The following is a 21,934-nucleotide window of genomic DNA, read 5'->3' as shown; positions in this document are numbered from 1 at the left end:
TCCATGACATGCAGAAACAAGCTTTGGAGTTCCCATTGTGGTGCCTTTCTTAGGCTCCCCACCTGGAACCACCTTAGCACCGCCCGCCAGACAAGGAGAAAACTCCTAATCTGCCAGGTGGGCGGCAGTGGAGTTTGGTGGTGTGGGAGCAGAGTGCTGGCATGGCAGCCTACTCCCACATTACCAAACTTGTAATCAGGCCCCTTAGATACTAAAGAATTGACCCTGGCCCCTTTACTTTCACTGCACCCTCTTCTGGAATGCCATTTTTCTAGTTAGGGTCTTTTTCCACAGTATGAACCATTTAGTAGTTATCTCTTAACCCGTTCGGCGCTTGTTACGGAACCGTTCCGTCACGCGCCTCGTGTGAGCTGTGCTAGTGACGGAACGGTTCCGTCACGGCCCGCTCGACGCGCCTGCGCAGCGCTGATTTTGCGCCTGCGCGGCGCGTTCTATTGAGCGGGCGCGTTTGTGACGGAACCGTTCCGTCACTAGCACAGCTCACCCGAGGCGCGTGATGGAGCGGTTCCGTCACACGCGCAGGTGAGCCGTGCGCCTAGCACTGCGGCGGAATTCCCGCCGCAGTGAAGGGGTTAAATGGTTTTGATATGAACAGTTTGGACGCATTTTTTCTGAAGTCTGCAGAAGCTGCTGTTCAATTTTTTTTGAGCTAGATATTAGTTATCCAAATTAAAGGTCATCTTCCAATTCAAACCCTTTTTCTTTGAAACACACTAGAAAGTTTGGAACTGGATATTTGAAGGCCAATCCTCAAATTCAGAGACAGATCCTCAAGATCATCAACGGGCACCCGTCCCTCAGAACAGCAACATACAAGGTGCTCTCATGCTGATGTGGGTGTTGGAGGCTCCCGGTCTGCTGCCAGCCTGGCTACATCATCGGAGCAGAGCTGTGTACCACTGGCCTCAGAGACTGCACCATGAACATCCTGGCAAAATCCAGGAGACGAATGGACCAATCAAATGGAGCCTCATGAAACCCTGGTCCTAGATGCTACAGCAAACGACAACAGTGAATCAGCTGACTCCATGCCACGCAATGATTGACAAGTCTTCCCCTCCCGTGATCCATCCCTTCCTCAGCTCTCCAGCCGGATGAGAGTTCGCCCTTGTTCTTTAGAAGTTAATTGGCATCTCTTCATACGTTTCACCTTTTCCCTCTGCCTACCCATTTCCCTTCTACCCTCTTCTACTTTATTCTCTTTTTATGTGCTCCTTAACTATAGCAGTTGTTTACTGTGATACAGTAGGTGGAGTGAGAGTTCTCTATTTATGACCTCAGACTTTCCTGTATTAGGAGTGAGGATGACCATCAGAACTCCTGCATAGTGCAAAAATAACTAGCTTTATAAAGTATATTTATAATTTTTCGGGAGAAGGAGGGTTTCAGGTAGCAGTAAACCCTGTGATCAGTTGTGATTCAACATGATCACACCTAATGGACAGATAATCTTATATAATATTTAGATATGTTTACCTAGGTTGGAGGGAGAAAGGTTCTGATTAGAGTTTTCATGTTATGCATGTGGTTTACTGTGCAGAACAATGTTGCAGCAAGTTCTCACTGGTTGGCACCACAATGAAATTATGTGTAGCCTGGTGATTTCCTGTTACAATGGTTATGAAGTGGGATCAGGCCTTTACGTTCTATTTAAAGACACAAACTTGGGCACACAATACCGGATACTAATGTGGAGAGTCAGTGGGTTGAATGCTTAAATTAAAAGATGTAGAGTACTGTCTTTTCTCAGAAGACTCAAAGTAGACATTGCCTCTATACAGGAGACCCACCACCTCATTGATACAGAGGCATTAAAAGTAAATGAGAAATGGCGGGTTCCGTCTTTCTAACTTTTCTCCGATGCAAGAGTGGTATTAAATCTGGGTGGCAGCAGACATCATCTTTAAATTAGGTTATTCTGAGGCAGACATGGAGGGGCAGTATCTCCTTTTGTATGACATGTTAGATGAGAAAGAGCTTTGCATTCTGAATGTCTGTGCTACTAACAGTGATGATAAACTGTTTTATTACAAAATTCAGGACCCACTTGCTATGCACACTGATGTCTTGAACATATGAGCTGGTAATTTCAACTGCATAACAGATAGGGCTCTTGCTAAATCTCCACCCAAAAATGGTACAAAGGCAGGAATAACACGAACACTGACTGAAGGTATGGGGATAACAGTGTGTACCCAAATTTTATCCGGCCTCTAAAGAATACTGTTGTCACTCTTTGACCTATATTAATTTTAGTAGGTTGGATCGCAACTTGGTTTTAGGGCTGGACAGTCTAGCGGTGTGCCCAGCTCACAAACTGGTGTAGATTCCTGTTGGGTCTCTCACCTCAACTAATATGCATTGGAGGGAATGGTTGCGGCATAATTCTCATGGACACTCCCATCTGGGGCCCTCACAACCTTGTATGCCTAGAAGTCCTAGGCCCAGGAATTGTGATTTACCTCCATTTAAGTTAGGGTACTACTGGCCCTCGGGGGAATGAGGGGGAAGCACTGAAGTCAGTGTTGAGGGGGTGGTGTCTGGGACTGATTATTTGGGTCAAAGGCCAACTTCGGAAGGAATTCATAGTGCAAGAGGCATAACTGGCTGAGATGCTGAAGAGATTGCCTACCTCTCCTGATTGCGCAGCTGCTGTGTGTCCGTTAGTAGGGCGCTCTGGGTGCCACCTTCGATAGGCTCCGAGAACCCTCCAGGAATGTGTTCTCTCTCACACTATGAGGGAAGGTATCATATATACGAGGCTAGAACATGGGCATGACTTGATAGATCCATTATCCTCTCACCCCTTGTACATGATTTATTCAGACACTAACACATTGTGCAGGGTACTGGCCACCAGATTGAGCGATCCAGTTGAGAATCCGATTTGTGAGGATCAGCATGTCTCTGCGCCTGCCCACAGAACGTCAATATAATAAGCCAGCTGACACACTTGGTTCAGGATCGAGAAGAGGAAATGGTATTGGAGTTTGTTGACCTAGAGAAGGTTTTCAACACCCTTTACTGGGAATATTTAAAGGAAGTGGTTTGCTGAATTATACACATCACCCAGCTAGGTTCCATAATGGGAGAATAGTGTCTGACAGCTGGTGCATAAGGCGTGAAACTCTGTATGGATGTCCCCTTTCTGATCCGCTGTTCGTGCTGGCTGGTGAAACTCTGGCTCCAAGTGGACCTGAGAAAGTGGGGGATTGCAGTCAGACGCTACTCACTTGGTCTCCCTCTATTCTGACAATGCATTGTTTTATTTGGGGCAGCCCAGGGTTCTGTGGCAAGGCTTTTGATGTGTCTGGAATTCAGGGTGGTCTCCAGTCTGAAGATTAATAAGCCCAAGTGTATTTTATTCCTGTTGGGGTAGCTGGCTCAGTTTACTGTGAATGGACTGCCTAACTGTAGACTGCGTTGGAAGGTGGATAAGTTCAGATACCTGGTATCATGGTGGCAACACCCTTGAAAGACAATAACAACTATAAGATGGTGAGAGTCTTGGAGGGACCTGAAGCATCAATGAAATAGTGGAGCTCCCTTCCTCTTTCATCCATGGTCCGGATAGCAGTCTTAAAGATGGTCTTCCTTCCAAGATGGTCTTACTTCCAAGATGCCTTTATGCTGTCCGGAAATCACTCTTTTCACTCACAAACACTATGTTAAATGCCTTAAACAGTTTATTGGTTTCCCTTGTGTGAGCAGGCAAAAATAGTAAGGTGACGCTGAAACTGGACCTGGTGAAGGGTTGTCTTGTTCTTCCAGATATGGAATTACATTATTATGAAGCACATATTCAGCATGCCGCTAGATGATCTGTTGAAAAACGTAAGTGGAAGAAGTGTTTGCTAAAGAGGCGTGTGGCAATCTCTCTCCCCTAGAATTACTCATGAAGGGTAGTCATGTCCCGTGCGTGTACCCTTACAGTGTATGTCAGACTGGTAATGTATGAGGTAAAAGGTCACTAAATGAGTACCTCAAGCACCTACATTTTGCAAGGGAGCTGTACAACTGGTTACTCCAGTTGTTTAAAAGAGTAGATAAGATCAGGACAAAGGCCAGCTACCGAGAAGGGGGCTGTAGTACATTCGGAGACTTGTACCTCAATGAGGTTTTGCTCACCTTTCAAGAGGCTGAGGCTGCGGTTGATGTGGGCCCTGGCCACAGCAACCATGGGGATCTGCACTAGTTTCCCCGCTACCCCCGCCCCAACTGGTTCTGTTGATGTTGGTTTGTAGCTGGGTTCTAGCTTGCATGTGGTGACACAGATGTGCAGGGCTATGAGCCCAGGGCAGTAGTTAAAGCAAGAATGGCCTGGAAAACTGATGTGGAAGAAAAGATGGGGGGTGGTCTGTGGTCAGGTGAGGGTGTTGGGGGATGCAACACTGAACTTTTTAAATTGCACTTACCTGATGCGTATTTTATTAAGCAGATTTATCGGGCAGCTGGCTTCATGCCCCAAAAGTAGTGCAGATGTGGTCTCTTACCTGGAATGTTCATACTCCCTGATTGCCGTCTTATGGGAAGATGTATTGCAAAATTAATAGCAGTCACTGGGATACCTCTGAACCTTACTCCACAGCAGGCCCTATTGGGTATAGTTCTGAAAGCAAGAAGACAAACATGCACCATACATTTTAAAGTGCTGCTGGTGCGCAGATGCATAGTGCTATTGTGGAGGGGTATGAAGGTCCAGGTACAGAGTTGTGGATCAGAGAAATGTCCTGGAGTGGGCATTAGGTGAAGCAGTGCCCATTAGATTATCCAGGAACGATGATAAAGTGGATGAGGACTTGGAGATGTGGGCAGAGGTGCCTTACTTTTAAGGCCTGTCAGGGTTATTCTCTCTCATGCGTCTCTCTTTTTGAAAATGGATATTCATATACCTGGTTGGCAGTCTTGGTGGCAGCTTTCGGTTTCAAATTTGGTGCTGAAATTTTGCATTCATTAGCAGTTTCCCTGCAACTTTAGATCACAAATCCCATTATCTTCTTGTGTGATTATTGGAAGAGTATTTGTCGCTACATGCTTCTCTAAACTTATTGACTTCTCTGTTAGGGGGAATTTTTTCTTTTATTTTTCAATTTTAGTTTTAGAACGTATACCTTACTTTTAACTACGATACGTTTTGACCAAGCGCTTTGGATTAAATATTTCCAGTTGGCGTACGAAGTGTCAACTTAAGTAAAGCATGGCTCACCATGCATGGTTTCTGATAATGATCATTTTTTCAAAACTTTGCCAATGCTGGTGTGATGACCAAACATAATTCACGACTTTATACCACCTGCTTTTTAAGCCAGGTCTTTGAACCCGTTTTAACTGGGTTGTGTTAATTGTTTTATATTAACTTGAATACTGAATGCTTATTTTACCTGTTCTCTGATTGGATGTGGGGATTCACAATCTGTCGTCTTCTTAAAGTTGCTATCATAAAGTATTTAAGTGACATTGCAACATTTTACTCACTGGAATTTTCATGCCTGGTTAGGTCATGTTTTTTTCATGCCTCCTTCATATACAACAATAATAAACAATGCATGACATATATGAACTGGTTCATATATAATAAAAAAAGGTATAACAGCCACAACAGAGAGTGTTTTTAAATATAAAATATGTATTAGAAGCATATGTTGGCCATGTTTACCTGGTGGCATAGTTTCTTTATAAGGTCTACGCTTCACAGCGCTTGTGAAATCAATTGTTTTTAATATATACTTAAAAGGCGCTTACATCCTGCCCCCTCTCTTTATTGGCTTTCATTGGGTCCTGTGCGTACCACTTACCGTTCCTCTATTTCTTTTGGCTGTAGCACATTTTCCAGCATTTACTAATGCCAGTTCTTGTGTCAGCAGCTCTGGCCACTGCACCACATCCTCGCCACTCCTGTGTCACTTGTCAGGGAGCTCTTTCCTTTGTCCCATACAATGATTGATAAACAGCTTTTTATTGATCACATAGGCGAAACTGATGCGCTACCAATGCTTGTTATTTTTGTGACATATGCTTGCAGTAAGAAATAACCATTGCACCAGCTAGCCAAGGCCTGGCCACTGCTTATTGGGTATGGAATTAGCCTACACCTTTTGTTTTTCCTAAATACATCCAAATCATTTGTACATTCACAGAAGGATTTTCACTCTGCATTCTTCATCCATTGGTCTTCATCATTCACATTTGGTTCCTCTCACCACAGCATATAGCATAGAGGATCAGCCCCCATCTGCAATTCTGTCCCCTCCCTCTGAGTGATGCCATTTTCTTTGTGCACAGTGTACCAGGACAGTAGACCCTTTCAGTGCCAGAGACTAGTGGGATATGTGTCCTTTTCTGAAAAACATTTTCACTTAAGTAAACTTTTTTTTCCCACCCACTGCTGCCAGACCCTCTCTGACGCTTGCTTTGTCCATGTTCCTGTGGACACCACAAGCAGTATCTTTCGTTATGTGTGCTTTAAAACCATTCCCAAATAGCCGCGCATGAATGCGTAGCCACCTTAGAACGATTTTGGACAACGTGTAAGAAGAAACACAGAATGATGGACAAAGGAAACAAGCATTAGTCAAAGACCAACTCATTGCCTTTCCCAACGATTGGTAGTGAATGGTACTGTTTACCTAGGTAAGGAGAGCAGGAAGGAAGAAACCACGTTATATACGTTTTTTCTTGACTGAAATAGCCATGGAGAGTTAATTCTCTTTCTTCGCAGGAGTAGAAAAGCATTCTGGAAAGCATTGGTTGTCATTGCAAAAAAAATGTTGTTGTACATTTTTTATTAATGGCCTTTGTAACTTGCTTAAATATTGATGGCTTGAAGTATCGTGCCTGGCAAATGTTTTGTATGATTTACTTCGTTATACTTGTTTAAAATATTTGTCTGTTCTTTCAGTGTATTGTGCCTTCAGAAAAGAAGCCTAACTGCCATCCTGATCAACCCCAAGCCATTTCCATTCAAACATCTGAAATGATTGCTACCAATACAAGGCAATCGCCAAACTGCAGACGTTCAGACCTGGAATCCCTGTTCCAAGACTTTAAAAAATATAACTTTTTTAATAAATCTTTCACTGACTTTCCACGATGTTCTGATAGTTTTGATGTTCTGCACCCTATATTCCAAAGACATGCTTTTGAACAAGACACTAAGATGCACGATGTTTACAAAGGATATGTTACTCCAAAATTGAATGTACATGCACTGAAGGCCTCTGCTGCTAAAGATATCTGGGCAATACACTTTTCCCAGTTTTGGGTGGACTATGAAGGAATGAAAAGTGGAAAAGGTCGACCCATTAACTTTGTAGATTCGTTTCCTCTTTCTGTTTGGATTTGCCAGCCAGTGAAATATGCACAAACACAAAAGGAGTTCACTTCGGGTGGTCACAATACTTTTAATATTCCAAAAAGCGATTCAATGGACATAGCCAGTCGCTTACAACGCAAAAAGCTCTTAAAACAATATTACAGCACTGAATCGGGACTAACCTGTGATGTACAAAAATCAAACTCTTCACCTAACATTTCGACAGTAGCATCTCCTCGCTGTCCCGCCAGTGCTGATATACATGTCCTTGTTCATTGCCAGAAACATGTGAGTATGCAAATAAACCACTACCAATTTCTTTTCTTACTCCTGCTTCAAAGGCACATGGAGCAGGTATTGGAAAATGTCAAGAACGACGGAGAGGCAGTCACAGGCAAAGCAGCTAAAGAAACAAATGTATGTGTTGGTGCTCTTCTTAAGAGTGCTGAAGTTGCCTTATTGCTTCATCCTCTTCCTCAAGACAATTCTTGCAAATCGCCTATGTGTGATGATGGAGATGGTCCCACTGAAGTACTAGAGAGCAAGTTACACAGCAGAAATGTGGATGAGTCTTGCAGGGTAGTGGGTGATAGTAATTCTATTAACACCGAACTCAACAAGATCCCCGCGTCGGATCCCCTCCTTGGCAAATCAGCTAGTGTTCCAGATCTTCACAACAGTGTGTTCCCTGACAGTCTTGCAAATCATGCCATGGACTTGGAGACAGAAAAACATGGTGATGTTCTAAATGGAGGCAGTTCTGACAATGACTGCTTGCCAGTAAATGACAAGATAAGTACATTGTATCCTTTGGATTCAGAGATTGAGGTTGGCAAATGTAAAGAGGAAACCAACAAGCACATCATATATAAACATGGAGCCGAAGATGATATGTCAAGTCTTTCATTGGTCCAGGACATGGTACATATAGAACCTTTGCTAAAAGACCATGATTTTAAACCAGAAATTTTAAATTCTCAGGATATTGAAATAAGCAAAGGGACTCTGTCAGCATGTTCATTGGATTCAGCTCCATTAAACTTAAGGTATAAGAAACGTTTATTCTGATTTTCTCTTTTCATGTACAACTTTGGATGTGTGGCAAATATGGTACTATACTTTTATAAAACTGTTTAATCCACACCTTGATACAACCATTTCATGCATGCTGTTTTGTGTTAGGTTAGGGATAAATAAAATAATCTATAACATATATATATATATATATATATAATTTAAAGTGCACAATAGCAATAGAAGAGACCACACTGTATCAGTTCCTCGTCTTGGAACAGTGTGGATGGACGGGCCTCTCGCCACCTTAAAAGGGTTCTCCTGGAAAATTGCAAATCAGAGGACTTATGATCTCTGCCCCTCTGAAGCAAATCAGCTGAGGGTTAGATGAGTGCTAGGGGCAAAAGCTCTCGTGTATATTGTTAGACTGCATGTTTTGGTCACATAAGGAATGTTAGGCCCTTCTGCCATGCGCAAAATATGTGCTTTGTTCCTGAATGGATGTTAAAAACTGGTTTGCACTGATTTTGCATTTGAAAGTTATCTCTAATAGTACAAGTGGTCTTAAATTATTTTCTCACAAAAGAGAGTATCCTGAAGCTCTGCTGGTAAAGGGAAATCGCACTGAGTCTATTCCCACGTACCCATACAACCGTCAGTAGATAATGGCAGGCCCAGTTCAAGGTTTTCTGGTACCCTAGTGTAAAGAGCGGTAGGAGGCAGTAAATAGGTTTAAACTTATTTATTCAATAAGTAGTATTAAAACCCACTGGTGCTAGAGTCTAGGCATCTCTTCAGATCAGCTCCAACCGCTTCTCTGAAGTAGAACCTAAACTCACAACAATAGCATTCTGAATTACATACAAAGGAATCTAAATAATGTATAAGAGATACAGAACCAAAGAATAATAAAAGAAAACTACAAAAGAAATAGAAGACATATACCACACCTAGGTAGAGAGATGCTTAGATAACTTCTTCCCAAAGCACTGATGGAATTTATGCTTCTAGAAACAGTCTGGCATTCAGCAGTCTAGTACAGCATTACCATTGCCCAGGTCCTGAGAATGGTGTTTTCACATCACCGTCGAACTACTTTGTGTTAGTTACTCATTTTTATATTTATTTATATTTTACCTGTATTTTTTATTTATTCATTGCTAGTTTTGTAAAGCACTGTGTGTCGCCCGTTGGTTATGTCTAATTATTGGCAAAGGGTAAATATCTATTGCATAGCAATTGCAAAGGGAAAGTTAGGGCCCTCTTCGAGAGGTTAAGCAGCTGTATATTTCAGTAAGTAATCCATGTTCTTTTATGGGTTTAGTTAATAGCAAGTTTGATTAGTTTATTTTCAAACGTTTCGCTAGCTGCTTGTAGTTTGATTAAGATCTCAAATTAGGGAAGCATATTTCAAAGTTTAAACCCTTGTATACCTCTGTGTTTCATTTTCTTAAAGTGTTCATTAGATGTGCAGACATTGAGCACTGGTCTCTGGTCGGGACACAACAAGCTGTACATTTCTTCATATATTCTGGATCTTTTCCTCAGTATTTTTTATAGATGGCGCACAAGGCTTATAATATATATTCCTTGTATGAATCAATCAATGTATTTAATTCGATCACTTAAGACCACAAAAGACAAGTAACAATGAAACACACAAGCCCACCATTAAAAGGGATAAAATAGACAATATTCATAATAAAATCAAAAAATATTTTTTTAAGTCTGATTACTGATCAAAAGTTTAAAAACATATAGATTTCAGGAAATATACTAAAAACATTAAAATTCATATCATTAAAACCACACAAGGTAATTAAAAATTCTTTAAAAACATGGCACGAATTTACTATACATTTCATAAAACTAAACGATTGGAAGCCCTGAAAATATGCGTCCGCAATAAGCATAAACAATCAGGATTGGGGTTTAACAGATAAACACCAGTTTAACGATACAGTCTATATATAAGGAAATTATTCAAACTCCACTTATATTTGGGGTTATACTAAACAAGAGTTAAAACATTGGACTGCCGGCGTAATTCTGGCCTACCTATTTCCACATCTTTTTACTTCTTTTACAGATAATTAAATTGGATGGGCTTGGCAATTTTGGTAATTTTTTTCACAAATTAGCCATATCCAGCTTAAAAATTTAGCAACAGCTATTACACACAGTGCACTTGTGTCAGTCTGCAATATTCTCACTGTGGTGGCACTACTCCTAAAACTTCTACATAGAGGTTTCAACCATTTTCTCGGCGTTGGCTGGTAGGCCGGGCAAACAAATAAAATATGCGGGTAGGTTTCCTCATACTCCATACACAACTTACACTTGCTATCATTTAGATTGTGCCATTTGCATGTAATCGGGTTTATCGAGGCCCACCCGTAACTGAAAGTAAAGAAGTCTGTCCCTTGGTTTGGTGATGACATCCCAGAAGTGCTTGTATTGAAGACAGGTCTTAAACTCGAAATATTTGCCTGTCAGTGATGTAAACTCTGAGGTTAGTATACTATTCTTCACCACCATGGACCAATAAAGCCCTTTCATATCTTTTTTTGAAGGAAATTATTGGCCCTCTAGGTCATCCCATAAATGGTGCCCTCCCATACTAACCAGTGTCTTTTTAACATTTTGTAACCACTTCATTTTACAGGAGGTGTCAGATTCCCATACGTCTTTTAGGGAAGTGGAATAGTGCAATAGCTCGGGGGTAGTCCATAATCTATGCCAATACGCTATTGGACAAAATTTAGCAACATCGTCCAGTCTACTGCAACCAAGTCATAGAAGACTGGCTTCAGTTGAGTGCTCTGTGGGAGGCCAATAACGTTTCTCACAAATTTGTTTTGAGATAAAACTAGTGGTGTTAGGTTTTTCAAACCCCCAGAGTTCAGCACCGTATGTTACAGAGGCAATAACTTTGGTATTGTAGATCTTAAGCAATGGATACATAGGCGGGGTAAGTGAAGTCTTATTTTCTTTTAGCAAAATGCCAGCTAGGTAATTTTTAGGGCCATAGTTTCTATCTGAGGTTTCCAATTAAGTTTGTTCCCAAGCGTAATCCCCAGATAATTAAAAACATCTGTTTGATCCAAAAGTTCCTCATTGAGGGACACCCTTCCCTTAATGGCCCGATGTTTGTGGCGGACCATAAACTTGGTTTTGTCTGCATTAATCACCATATCGCGATCTTTGCAAAAACCATCAAACCTGGTTAGAGCCCTCTGCAAACCACTCTGCGTTTTTGAGATGATGAGTGTCATCTGAAAACATAAGTATGGGTATTTCTACTCCAGCAAGGGATAGAGCATCTGTTGGGAATGTGGAAAAATAGTCAACAATCCCATTAATGAACAGTGAAAATAGTGTTGGTGCCAAGACGCACCCTTGGTGAACCCCTTTAGATACTGGGAATAGGTTAGTAATATAACCCTGAGTACTCCAACGGATTTAGGCATAATTCCCTGCATGCAGAAGCCCCACAACAGTTAATAATTCAGCTGGCATACCCAAATCCTTGAGAACCCTCCAAAGTTTGTTACCGGACACCAGGTCAAAGGTGGATTTTAAATCCTCAAAGGCGGCGTCAGTCGTGCCTCCCGCCAGCAAAACACCACTCCAATAAATTAAGACAAACTGAAAGACCTGGTCCATCGTATTCACATTGGTGCGGAATCCTGCCTGCAATGGGGTAATATGTCCTTATCAACAATCCAATCTTGTATTATGTTTAGTACTATTCTAGCTATTACTTTTTGCATGACATCTATAAGACTGATTGTCCTATAATTACCTGGACACGAATGATCACCTTTTTTATAAACTGGTAAAATCTCAGCACCCTTCCAAGTATCAGGGGTTAGTGCTCCACTGGCTATTGCATTTTCCTAGCAAGAGTATATACTCTTGCCAGATAACACTATCTTTTTGGAACAAATCAACTGGAACGCCATCAGGGCCAGGGGCTCTTCCGCTAGTGACTGAACCCAACTCTATTTCAACTTACCCTATATCAAAACTCAATACGGTGTCGCAAGGCAGAATTAGATATGGTTCCTCATTTTCAACCTCTACCTCCAAAGAAAATTGTTTAGCAAAATGGGAAACCCACACCTCCGGAACTACGTAATGGTGGGGCGCTGGACGTTGTGTCCCTCTCCCCCATTTTACATGCTGCCAAAGAGCTGTAAATTCCTCCCTTGGCTGGCCTGGTAAAGGTCTAACCATCTCTGCTCATCCCAGTCCTTTTTAGCTTTATGTAATACAGATTTATATTTCTGGCGGGCAAGCTTAACAGTAGCGCAATTGTTCTGTTTAATGGCAGCCGCCATTGTTTTATAGGCAGCCCTACAATCCTTCTTATACCATTTGGTTTCTTTACCCTTCTGCTTAGTCATACTACTGACTGGTTTAAGAAAGAAGGTTCCAATTTTACAAAACAGGTCCTCATGTGACATTGTGATTCCTTCATTTAGCTAGGCCTGCATAGTAATAGCTCGTAGCTCTCCCAAAGTATTGGAGACAGTGACCCTTATTCCTGTAAGTGTTTGTTCGTTATTCACTATCTTATCCCATTTTACTCTCCTCATGCTGTTACAGAGCTGGACCTTATTAGTAGAACATAACATGGACGCTGGGTTGGGCCATGATATTCATCTTAAGTCGGAGAGGATTATGATCACTTTCAACTCTCTCCAAGACCTCCATGTCACTAAATGAGAACCAATGTTCCAAATTAATAAGTACATAGTCTATTCGACTTGAGCTTACACCATTGTTGTAAGTATTGGCGCCCTGTTTCTCAGAAGGTGAGTGACAATTAACTGCCCTGAGCCCCCTCTCCTTACACAGTGCCTTAAGTTGCAATGCTGCCTGGGACCATTGCTTAATGGGGAGCAGTTCTAGAGTGGGAACACTCCATAGCACAACTTCTTCTTCGGTCAATTTAAAGTCTTCGTTGTCAAGGGGCTCAAAAGTAGTATTAAAATCCCCTGCAATTACTAGGTTGGAGACACCAGTCGTTCTCCCAGGAAGGCCTCTAGGGTGTCGACTGTACTAGACTGTCTCCCACCTGTAAGACCCCTAGCATAAACATTAACGACTATTATTGAGGTGTTAGGAGTAACCTGTAGACAAATAGCCATTATATCTGGGCTGTCAATTGGAATACACAGCGCTAAAATTTTAATTCTGCCTAACCCAAATTGCTAGCCCCCCTGATGGTCTGCCCCTCTGCCCTTGGAGTGCCGGTTTGTAAAAGTTAAGATATCCTAGTCAGTGAAATGATTTAATAGACTACGTCTCCTGAAATACACAAATATCATGTTGATCTATTAATTCTAACCAATCCCGGGACTCTAGTTTAGACTGTAGTCCCATGATATTCCAGGAAATATATGATAACTGTGCAGGTTTGGATGATTTTAACAGATCTGAGCCCCCAATTTGGTCACATGGTATGTCGTTCTTTCTTTCCTTATCCAGGTATGGGATTTGATGCACAATTGAACCATTATTGCTCAGAGAGGTTTAGTGCTCTCTAAGCATTAGTCAGTCACATTGATCTAATCCACAAAGGGGGACAAATCTATTCCCTAAGATTATTCACACATTACCTATGGTGCATTGTGCACCTTACTTTGAGAACCCCACCCCTGTAAAAGCACTAGTTCCACTACCCGTCGTATGATGTGGCCTGTAAAAAAACGCATATGGTAGTGCTCTAATTTGAGTGTTATTACATGAATTCCAACATAGGTGGTCAACAAGAAATCTTGGTGTAGAACAGTTGTTAAAGTTTAAAACCACACAATCTCCCTCTAGTCACTCTACCCTTCTGGCCAGTATGACTTGGTTTGCCAATGAAAGCCCCCTGATCCCCCTTTTGGTTATTTGGTGGGTCAACCAATGCAGGGATTTGTTCAAGAGTTGTACAGTAGTTTCAGACTGACCCTCCCTAAAGGGTGAGACATTTCCCAGGATCAGCACAAGTCGGGATGGGGCCTTAGGGAGGTGTAAAGACTGGCATACAATATGTGGTTGCCGTGGGTCCACACCTTGCTCCATAGCACCAGACTCCCTCTCAACAACCTCTGTATTGGCAGTCCTACATTAGCGGCCTGCCCTGTTGCAGTGACAGAGGAGCGTGACGTGGGGATTTGTATTTGGATTTCCAACCATAGTTTTGTTATTTCCTTTACAGCAGAGATATCCGTGCATGGATTATTACTCTCTTTGGTGTGGATCCTTGGCGGAGGCACTCTCACTGCGGTTTCTCAGAGGACCAGAGAGGCTGAAACTACTAAAGAGTATAGACGTTTACAAGAGCATACCCCTGGGTTGGGCGATCATCTACTTAACCCTCAATATACAACAGTTTTCCTCAATTAGCGATAGTTTGTTGAGTAGAGGGTTCAGGAGAACAGTAACCAACGTCTCAAGTCTTTTCCACTGATCGACATCGCTACCTAGGTCAGATGGGGTGTAGGTGCTGCTGTTAGCCATGGGTTGCGTAATTGACCCTTGTTCAATATCTGGAACCTTGACTTCAGAAATGTTTTGCTTGGTGGTCTGTTGCTTAAATTTAGGCTTTTGCAGGGTACCACCCCTTCTCCATTTGGCGGGAGGTTCGTTGTTGTTAACTGGTGGCGTCCTCAATAATATTTTTGACCTAGTAGAGACTTCACTAGTACCAGGATCTGTACTGCTCGTGCCATGAGGGGAGCAGAAATTGCAAGGGATTCTGTAACCGTAGACACGAGTAAAGGGGGCATTTCGGACATTGACATTTACACTGATGTTACATTGCATCCCATAAGGGCAGGATCAGATCCAGTGAGTTCTTCAGTGATAACTGAGTCGGAAGCTGATAGCACTGGTACTCGATCTACTAGCACCCCGGCTCTGATCGATCCTGTAGGTACGACATGCAAGTGCTCAGAGTTTGATGAAGAGGGTACGGGGACTCAACGGTACTTATGCGTCCTATCGAGGAGCACTTCTGGATAGCAAGGGTGTCCAGGTAGAGTAGCCTTTCTGCTAATCTGTATTTGATGGGTCAGAACCGACTTGTCCCTAGTTAAAAAAGCATCCAATGTCCCTGCTATTCCACCCCCTGGGTTTGCACAGGTATCTTTACGCTAACCCATATTTTCAGTGGAGCCCTTAGGTGACTCAAGTTGTAACAGGAGTACAAATCCAGTACCTTGAGTGAAAGAATCCTAAAACATCAGTCCAGATTTCAGAGAATAGGCCCAGCCCAGCAAGAGTGAATCGTTGGCACCTCCCCGGCGCGTGAGTCTATGGTGATTGGAGTTCCCTGGTGAAAATTGCAGGCAGGTGATGAGGACGGCAGAAAAGCAAACAAACACGGGCTCCCGCACTGTGGGAGCCCAGGCCCTCTTTTAAGCCCTCTTTTAAGCACCTCCTGGCGCGAGAGTGAATCGTTGGTGCCTTCCCGTAGTGTGAGTTATTGGGGATTGGAGTCCCCTGGTGAAAATTGAAGGCTGGTGATGTGAGCGGCAGAAAAGCAAACAAACACGGGCTTCCTTGTATTTCCGGGAGGAAATGGAGGGTTTAAGGGTAGTTTTGATGTAGTTCTTGTTGCAGAAGTAAAGGCCCTCTCTGGCTGCCTGCTTCTGAAGTCTTTAGAGAGTGGAAATGAGTTTGTGAAGTGATAACGATATATCACGGTAGTCCAAGAGCTCAACTTGATGGTTAGTCTGAAGAATTGTGAGGATTTGTCGGGAGGGACAGCTGCATGTTGTTAACGTATGGTACAACATCAACTCGATATAATTGTATTTTATTGTACAGTTGTATTTTGTATATAGATTTTTTCCATGAAAAACCCTCGTCAAAGGGCAATTACAAATACCATTTAAAACCTCAAACGTCCTAAGATAAGTAAGTTATGGTAATGTCATATTGTGCTTTGCTGAACCCCATTGAGGCCGACACCACGGTGACTTCAGAGCATTCTGATGATGACATGTCAGGATTCTGAAGTTTTTGAGTGTAGCCTTTGGAGAACAAGGTAAGGCTTAATTTTCCCTCTGTATTGTGTGTAGGATTCTGAAGTGGTCAGGGCCGATTGACAATTAGTGATTGGCTGTGCCAGTTGGGTTTCCTGTATCTCTGACTAATAAAGCACAAGGATTTCAAACCCAGCAGCGGTGCTTTTAATTATTAAATTTTGGTGACGATCTAGTCAAGCCATGCAGTGTGTTCCCAGAGATCTGTAAACCAAAAGAAGAATCCACGTCTTGAACACCAATACGGGCGTGCGAGGAAAGACACCACACAAACACTTATCAACTGAGTAATTGGACCGATATAGTGCAGAGAGTGTGGCTCGGACAGGACAAGACTTCCTACATGTTGCGTGAGGAGCCCTAACACGCACTTAAGTATGTGCTACAGTGAGCGGCAGGGTGCCACCCCATACACAATATAATTGCCCCGGAATGTGTGCGATTCAGCATTATTTTGAGGAGAACAAAAAAGTGTGTGATTGGGAAACCTGTACCACGGTCATGTGAGGCATTAGCCACCGTTCATGCACCATGAAAGCTCAACGGTCCCTCACATTAGCCAGCCCTGCCTGGCTGGATTGAACATGCTTTTCCTCAAGCGCATAGGAGCGGACTAACCTTCTACGCAGTTCGGGAAGCCGTGTCTGCCGCTATTGATCCTGGTCTGCTGCTCTTACCGAGGATGAGGGTTTTTGGGGCGTGTTTTGGGCTAATTGTAGTAAACTACTTCTCTGCTGTTCTTCACTGAATAGAATGTTCATGACATCATAGAATGCCTGGGTGACTCTCTGGTACACAGTGCCTCTCTCTGGCTCACAGTGTCAGTTGATCAACTCAGGCTGAGCTGCTTAGAGCTTGCTCCTGTTGGGGTTTTTATCTGTACTTCTTATCTTCTCCTATTCATCTATCCTAGAAGGAATCTACAATAAAGGATTATCTAACTATACAGCTGGACTCTGTATCTTCCTTTTACTACACTAATTAACAAAGAAAAGTTTACACCCCTAATGATGCTGACATCCGCAAGCTGAAAGTCATACTGCAAGCGCAGAGACAGTTACTCAAAGGATTGCTTAATCTATACTATTTTCAGGGATTGGCATACTTCATGTGGAGTGCAGATCAGACTTCTTTACAGCTTCAGTTATTTACACGCTACTTTGTCAGGTTGGAGTGTTTATTGAACCAATAACACCTACACTAATTGTTGTCAGGTTTACTTAACTAAATACTCTTCCTATTTAAGAAAAAGTAATAGGAGTAGATCTTAAAGTGAATCTGGGGTATGTGATAACTGCTCCACCGCCATTTCTAATGTTTCTTGTTGATCCATCTATTGAATTGTGTGACTGGATAGACTGTTTTGAAAACTTTTTGGTGGCCTTGGATGGTACCAGATTTCCAGCAATACGTAAAAAAGCATTGTTGTTGGGAACATTGGATAAGGAGGGGCAGCATGTTTTTAAAGATCTACCACAGCATGTAGAAGAGGCGGATGATATATAAAAGGATGCAATTGTCAGACTACGAATGAGGTTTGCAAAGCAGGAAAATGTAGTTGTGTGCTGCACAAATTCTTTACACAGACACAGAGGGTTGTAGAGACGGTGGATGATTTGGTGTCCAGACTACACAAATTATCGGTCAAGTGTCAGTTTGGCCCGATGAATGAGGAGATGGTGAGAGATCCATTAATAGTTCAAAGCGACAGTAAGAAAGCACCAGAATGGCTATGAGCTGCGAAAAATAGTACTCTAAAAGAAGCCATTAAAATTGCAAAAGTTGTGGAAGAGTCGGAAAAATGTATGAATGAAATGAAAATCATTTCTCGAGAAAAAGGAGCAGAAGTGGCAATGTTGCAAGATGACACAGAGTCAGAAAATGTTATAAAGAGTAAAAAACATTTAGGGCGAGGAAAAACACTAAAGGTACAATCAGTATCCCTGGAAGATTTGGGTCACAAATTTGTCACAGATGTGGCAGTAAATTTCATTTGGCAGATTCAAGAAATTGCTTTGCACAAAGCAAGGAGTGTCATAAATGTGAGAGGAAAGGACATTATACACGCATGTGCAGAGTGTAAAAAAATAGCTTTTGTAGAGGAGAAAGAAAACGAACATAGAGTATTGGTCATCAAGAAGAGGATGAGGAGGAAAGAAAGGAAATAAAGAAAAAATGCTCAAAGGCAGACTCTAAAATTGATGGAAAAATGATATTTTTGATGGTTGATACAGGTTCCTTGTACCAAAGGGTTTATATGAAGCAACCTGGCAAGGGCGGGAGTTGTTCCCTTCGGATGTGATTTTGATAGGTTATCAAGTTTCTAACATTGCAGTGTTGGGGTTTATCATAGCCTTCATTAAGTTTGCTGGTAGATGCACAAAGGGTAAAGTGTAGATTGCCCTTGATGGGCCACCCATTTTGGGTTGGGCACATCAGTACGATTTACATATAAATGTAGATCCCAGGGCAGTCAATCAGGTTATGGTGGTTGAAGAATGTGACTTGACTACCATCTTGAGTCAAAATGCAAGGGTGTTTGAGAAGAAGTTAGGGGAAGCTAAGGGTTTGATGCATGAGATTAAACTTAAGAGAAATGGTATTCCAGCTAAGCATGTGGCAAGGAAAATAATGATGGCAGCACATGCTCAAGTCAAAGAAATAATACAGCAGTTGTTAGATTAAGAAGTAATAGAACCAGTCCAAGCTGAGGAATGGCAGGCTCCGGTTGTGATTACGAAACATATAGATGGATCTCTTCTTTTTTGTGTTGACTTGCTCACCTTGAATGAGAGTGTGATCATGGACAGTTTTCCATTGCCCAATATGAATGAGATAATTATGATGCTATCGGGGGTACGGGATTGTTTCTCAAACCTCGATTTAAGAAGCCCATATCATCAAGTAAAACTCCATCCTAATATTAAACAATTTACTTCATTCATACCATCAGAGAGAACTTTCCAATGTAATAGATCACCTTTTGAATTATGCTCGGCGGCTAGTGCTTTTCAGCATCTCATTACACGGATTTTGAGTGGCATAGAAAAAACTATATTTTTTCAGGATGATATCCTAGTTTTCGGGGACAATGAGTTTGAACAGAACAGAATCCTGTTTGAAGTGTTTACAAGAATCGGGGAAGCTGGATTGACTTTGCGTAAGGAAAAATATGTATTCAAGGTGCAGGAAGTTGATTGCCTTGGTTACCACGTTGCTAGTGATGGTATAAAGCCAAACAGAACTTAGTGAGTGCAATTGTTGATGTGCAGACACCATGCGATAGAGATCAATTAAGGTCCTATATGTCCTTTATGGGACTAGTGGAGTATTTGTGTGGGATTTTGTGTGAGATTTTGCAGGAAAAACTGAACCATTGAGAGAGTTTGTACGCAAGGGGAGAACGTTTGTTTGGAATGAAGCACAACAAAAAGCATTCACAGGGATAAACGATGATGTAGCCCAGGCAGGAGTTCTTTTACCAGTCCTAATTGAAAGTAAAACTGTGGTGACTACAGATGCTAGCGTTGTTGGTATTGGTGCAGTGTTGGCTCAGAAGCATGACAAGGTTGAAAAATACAGTGGTGTTTGCCTCACGTTCCTTAACCGACACTGAAAGGAGGTTAATTGGTCATAGAGCTTGAGACATTGACAGAAGCCTGGGCCACCCAGTATTTTTTTGTGTTTTTATGGGGAAGAGCATTCACTTAGTGAACCGATCACAAACCCCTTCCTAAGGTGTTGGGGCCCGATTGCACCAAAAACTGTTCAGGGAGGTTAACTAGCTTGACAGTAAAATTACAAGAATACAAATGTAGTGTTCAGAATGTTCCAGGTTGGAAAAACACTTTAGCGGATTGCCTCTTTAGACTACCTGATAACAGTGGCCAATTTGGATGATGTCACTGAAGGTTCAGAAAATTCCATTTCCAAGCTGGATTGTATGTTATGTTATATGATTTGTAAAGCGCACAGCTGCCCAAGCAAAGGGGCGTCCCGGCGCTAATCCTGAGCAAAACAGAACTGAGATCAGAAAAAGAGAGACAAAAAATATTTTCAAGGGAATAAGTGAGTTTTGATGGCTTTCCTAAATTGAGACAACTCCTCCATTTCCCGAATATGGACTGGTAGAGTGTTCCATAGTTTTGCTGCTAAAAAGCGGAAAGAACGTCCACCCGCTCTGCTTCGCTTGAACCGGGGGACTTCAACCAGGTTCTGGCCAGCTGATCGTAGAGCCCGCGTGGGCACATACATATTCAGCAATGGCACTAGCATTTTAGGCGTAGACAGTTTTAAGATTTTAAATGAAATACATAAGGTCCTAAATTGTATCCGCTGAGCTACAGGAAGTCAGTGGAGTGTCCGAATAGTAGCAGAGGTGGAACTGAAACGGGGCAAACCTACTAAGGCTCTAGCAGCAGCATTTTGAATGCGTTGGAGACGGGAAATTTCCGCCTTATTAGCACCTAAGAGCAGTGAACAGGTATAGTCCAATCTGGACAACACCATAGCTTGAACAATTAGTTGCCTAGTAGCGGAGTCAACGAATTTCAGGATTGTTTTTAGATTACGTAGTATGCCAAAACAGGTGGCGGCAACTTTTTTCGTTTGGGTGCCAAAGCTTAGTGCTGAGTCTAACCAGACTCCCACGTTTTTCACTTCTTTCTTAGGTGTAGGAGCTTTGCCCAAAGTAGAAGGCCACCAGTGGTCTCCCCATAACTCAGTGTTTTTGCCCACCAATAGCACCTCTGTCTTAGCGGTGTTAAGTTGTAAACAATTCGCTGTCATCCACTCTGCTACCGCAGCCAGACCTGCCTTGAACCTTACATGGTCCATGGTGACACTTTCCGATAGGGCGACCACTAGCTGCGTGTCGTCAGCGTACGACACGATGTTAAGGTCCCACGGTTTGGCGACAGCAGCCAGTGGCTGAACGTAAAAATTGAACAGGGTGGGGCTCAACGCTGAGCCCTGATGGACACCCTGCCCAATAGAGTATGCCCTAGAAAGGAAGGGAGGAGTGGAAACACGAAATGATCTGTCGAAATGATCTGATCTGTATTACAGGTATGATGAGTGATGACACACTTAAGGGTGTAGTAAGACTTATTTCAAGTGATGACAGGAAGGAAAGTACCATCCCAGTGGGGTTGAGGCTGATTTTTTCAGGTGAGCGATAAGTTATCTGTCCAAGGAGATTTACTTGTTTTGAGAGGAGAATGCTTTGTACCAGTCCATGACAAATTTATAAAGTTGGCCCACGAGGGACCTCAAGACCAAGCACTCACCATCAGGATGGTGAAAGAAAGATTTTGGTGACCATTCAAGAATAGGCAAATAAAAGACTGGGTGGAGAAATGTCAAAGTTGCAAAGAATCAGAAAGATTGCCTGTGGAGGTTGTGAAAGTCCATGAGAATTAACATGTGGCGGAGGTGGAAAATGTATGGGAAACAATGCGAATGGACTTTATACGATCTTTTAATTGTTTGCCGGAACATGGGAGGTATGCAGCAGTTTTGGTGGATGCAAAATCTAGGTGGG

At 42.4% G+C, this 21,934-nt stretch overlaps 1 protein-coding gene across 1 annotated transcript in view; it reads left to right on the top strand.

Moving 5' to 3' along the window:
* The window catches only part of BLTP3B (bridge-like lipid transfer protein family member 3B), a 349,381-nt gene that overhangs the window by 227,369 nt on the left and 100,078 nt on the right, over window positions 1-21,934 (top strand). The window contains exon 14 of the mRNA XM_086918075.1: window positions 6,920-8,379. Within this exon, the coding sequence (XP_086774201.1) occupies window positions 6,920-8,379 (1,460 nt within the window). The remainder of the gene's footprint in view (window positions 1-6,919; window positions 8,380-21,934) is intronic.

The sequence above is a fragment of the Lissotriton vulgaris genome, chromosome 1_1 (assembly GCF_964263255.1).
Source record: "Lissotriton vulgaris chromosome 1_1, aLisVul1.2, whole genome shotgun sequence".
NCBI lineage: Eukaryota > Metazoa > Chordata > Amphibia > Caudata > Salamandridae > Lissotriton > Lissotriton vulgaris.
Note: the sequence above shows the minus strand (reverse complement) of the source record. Positions and strands in the feature narration are given on the sequence as shown.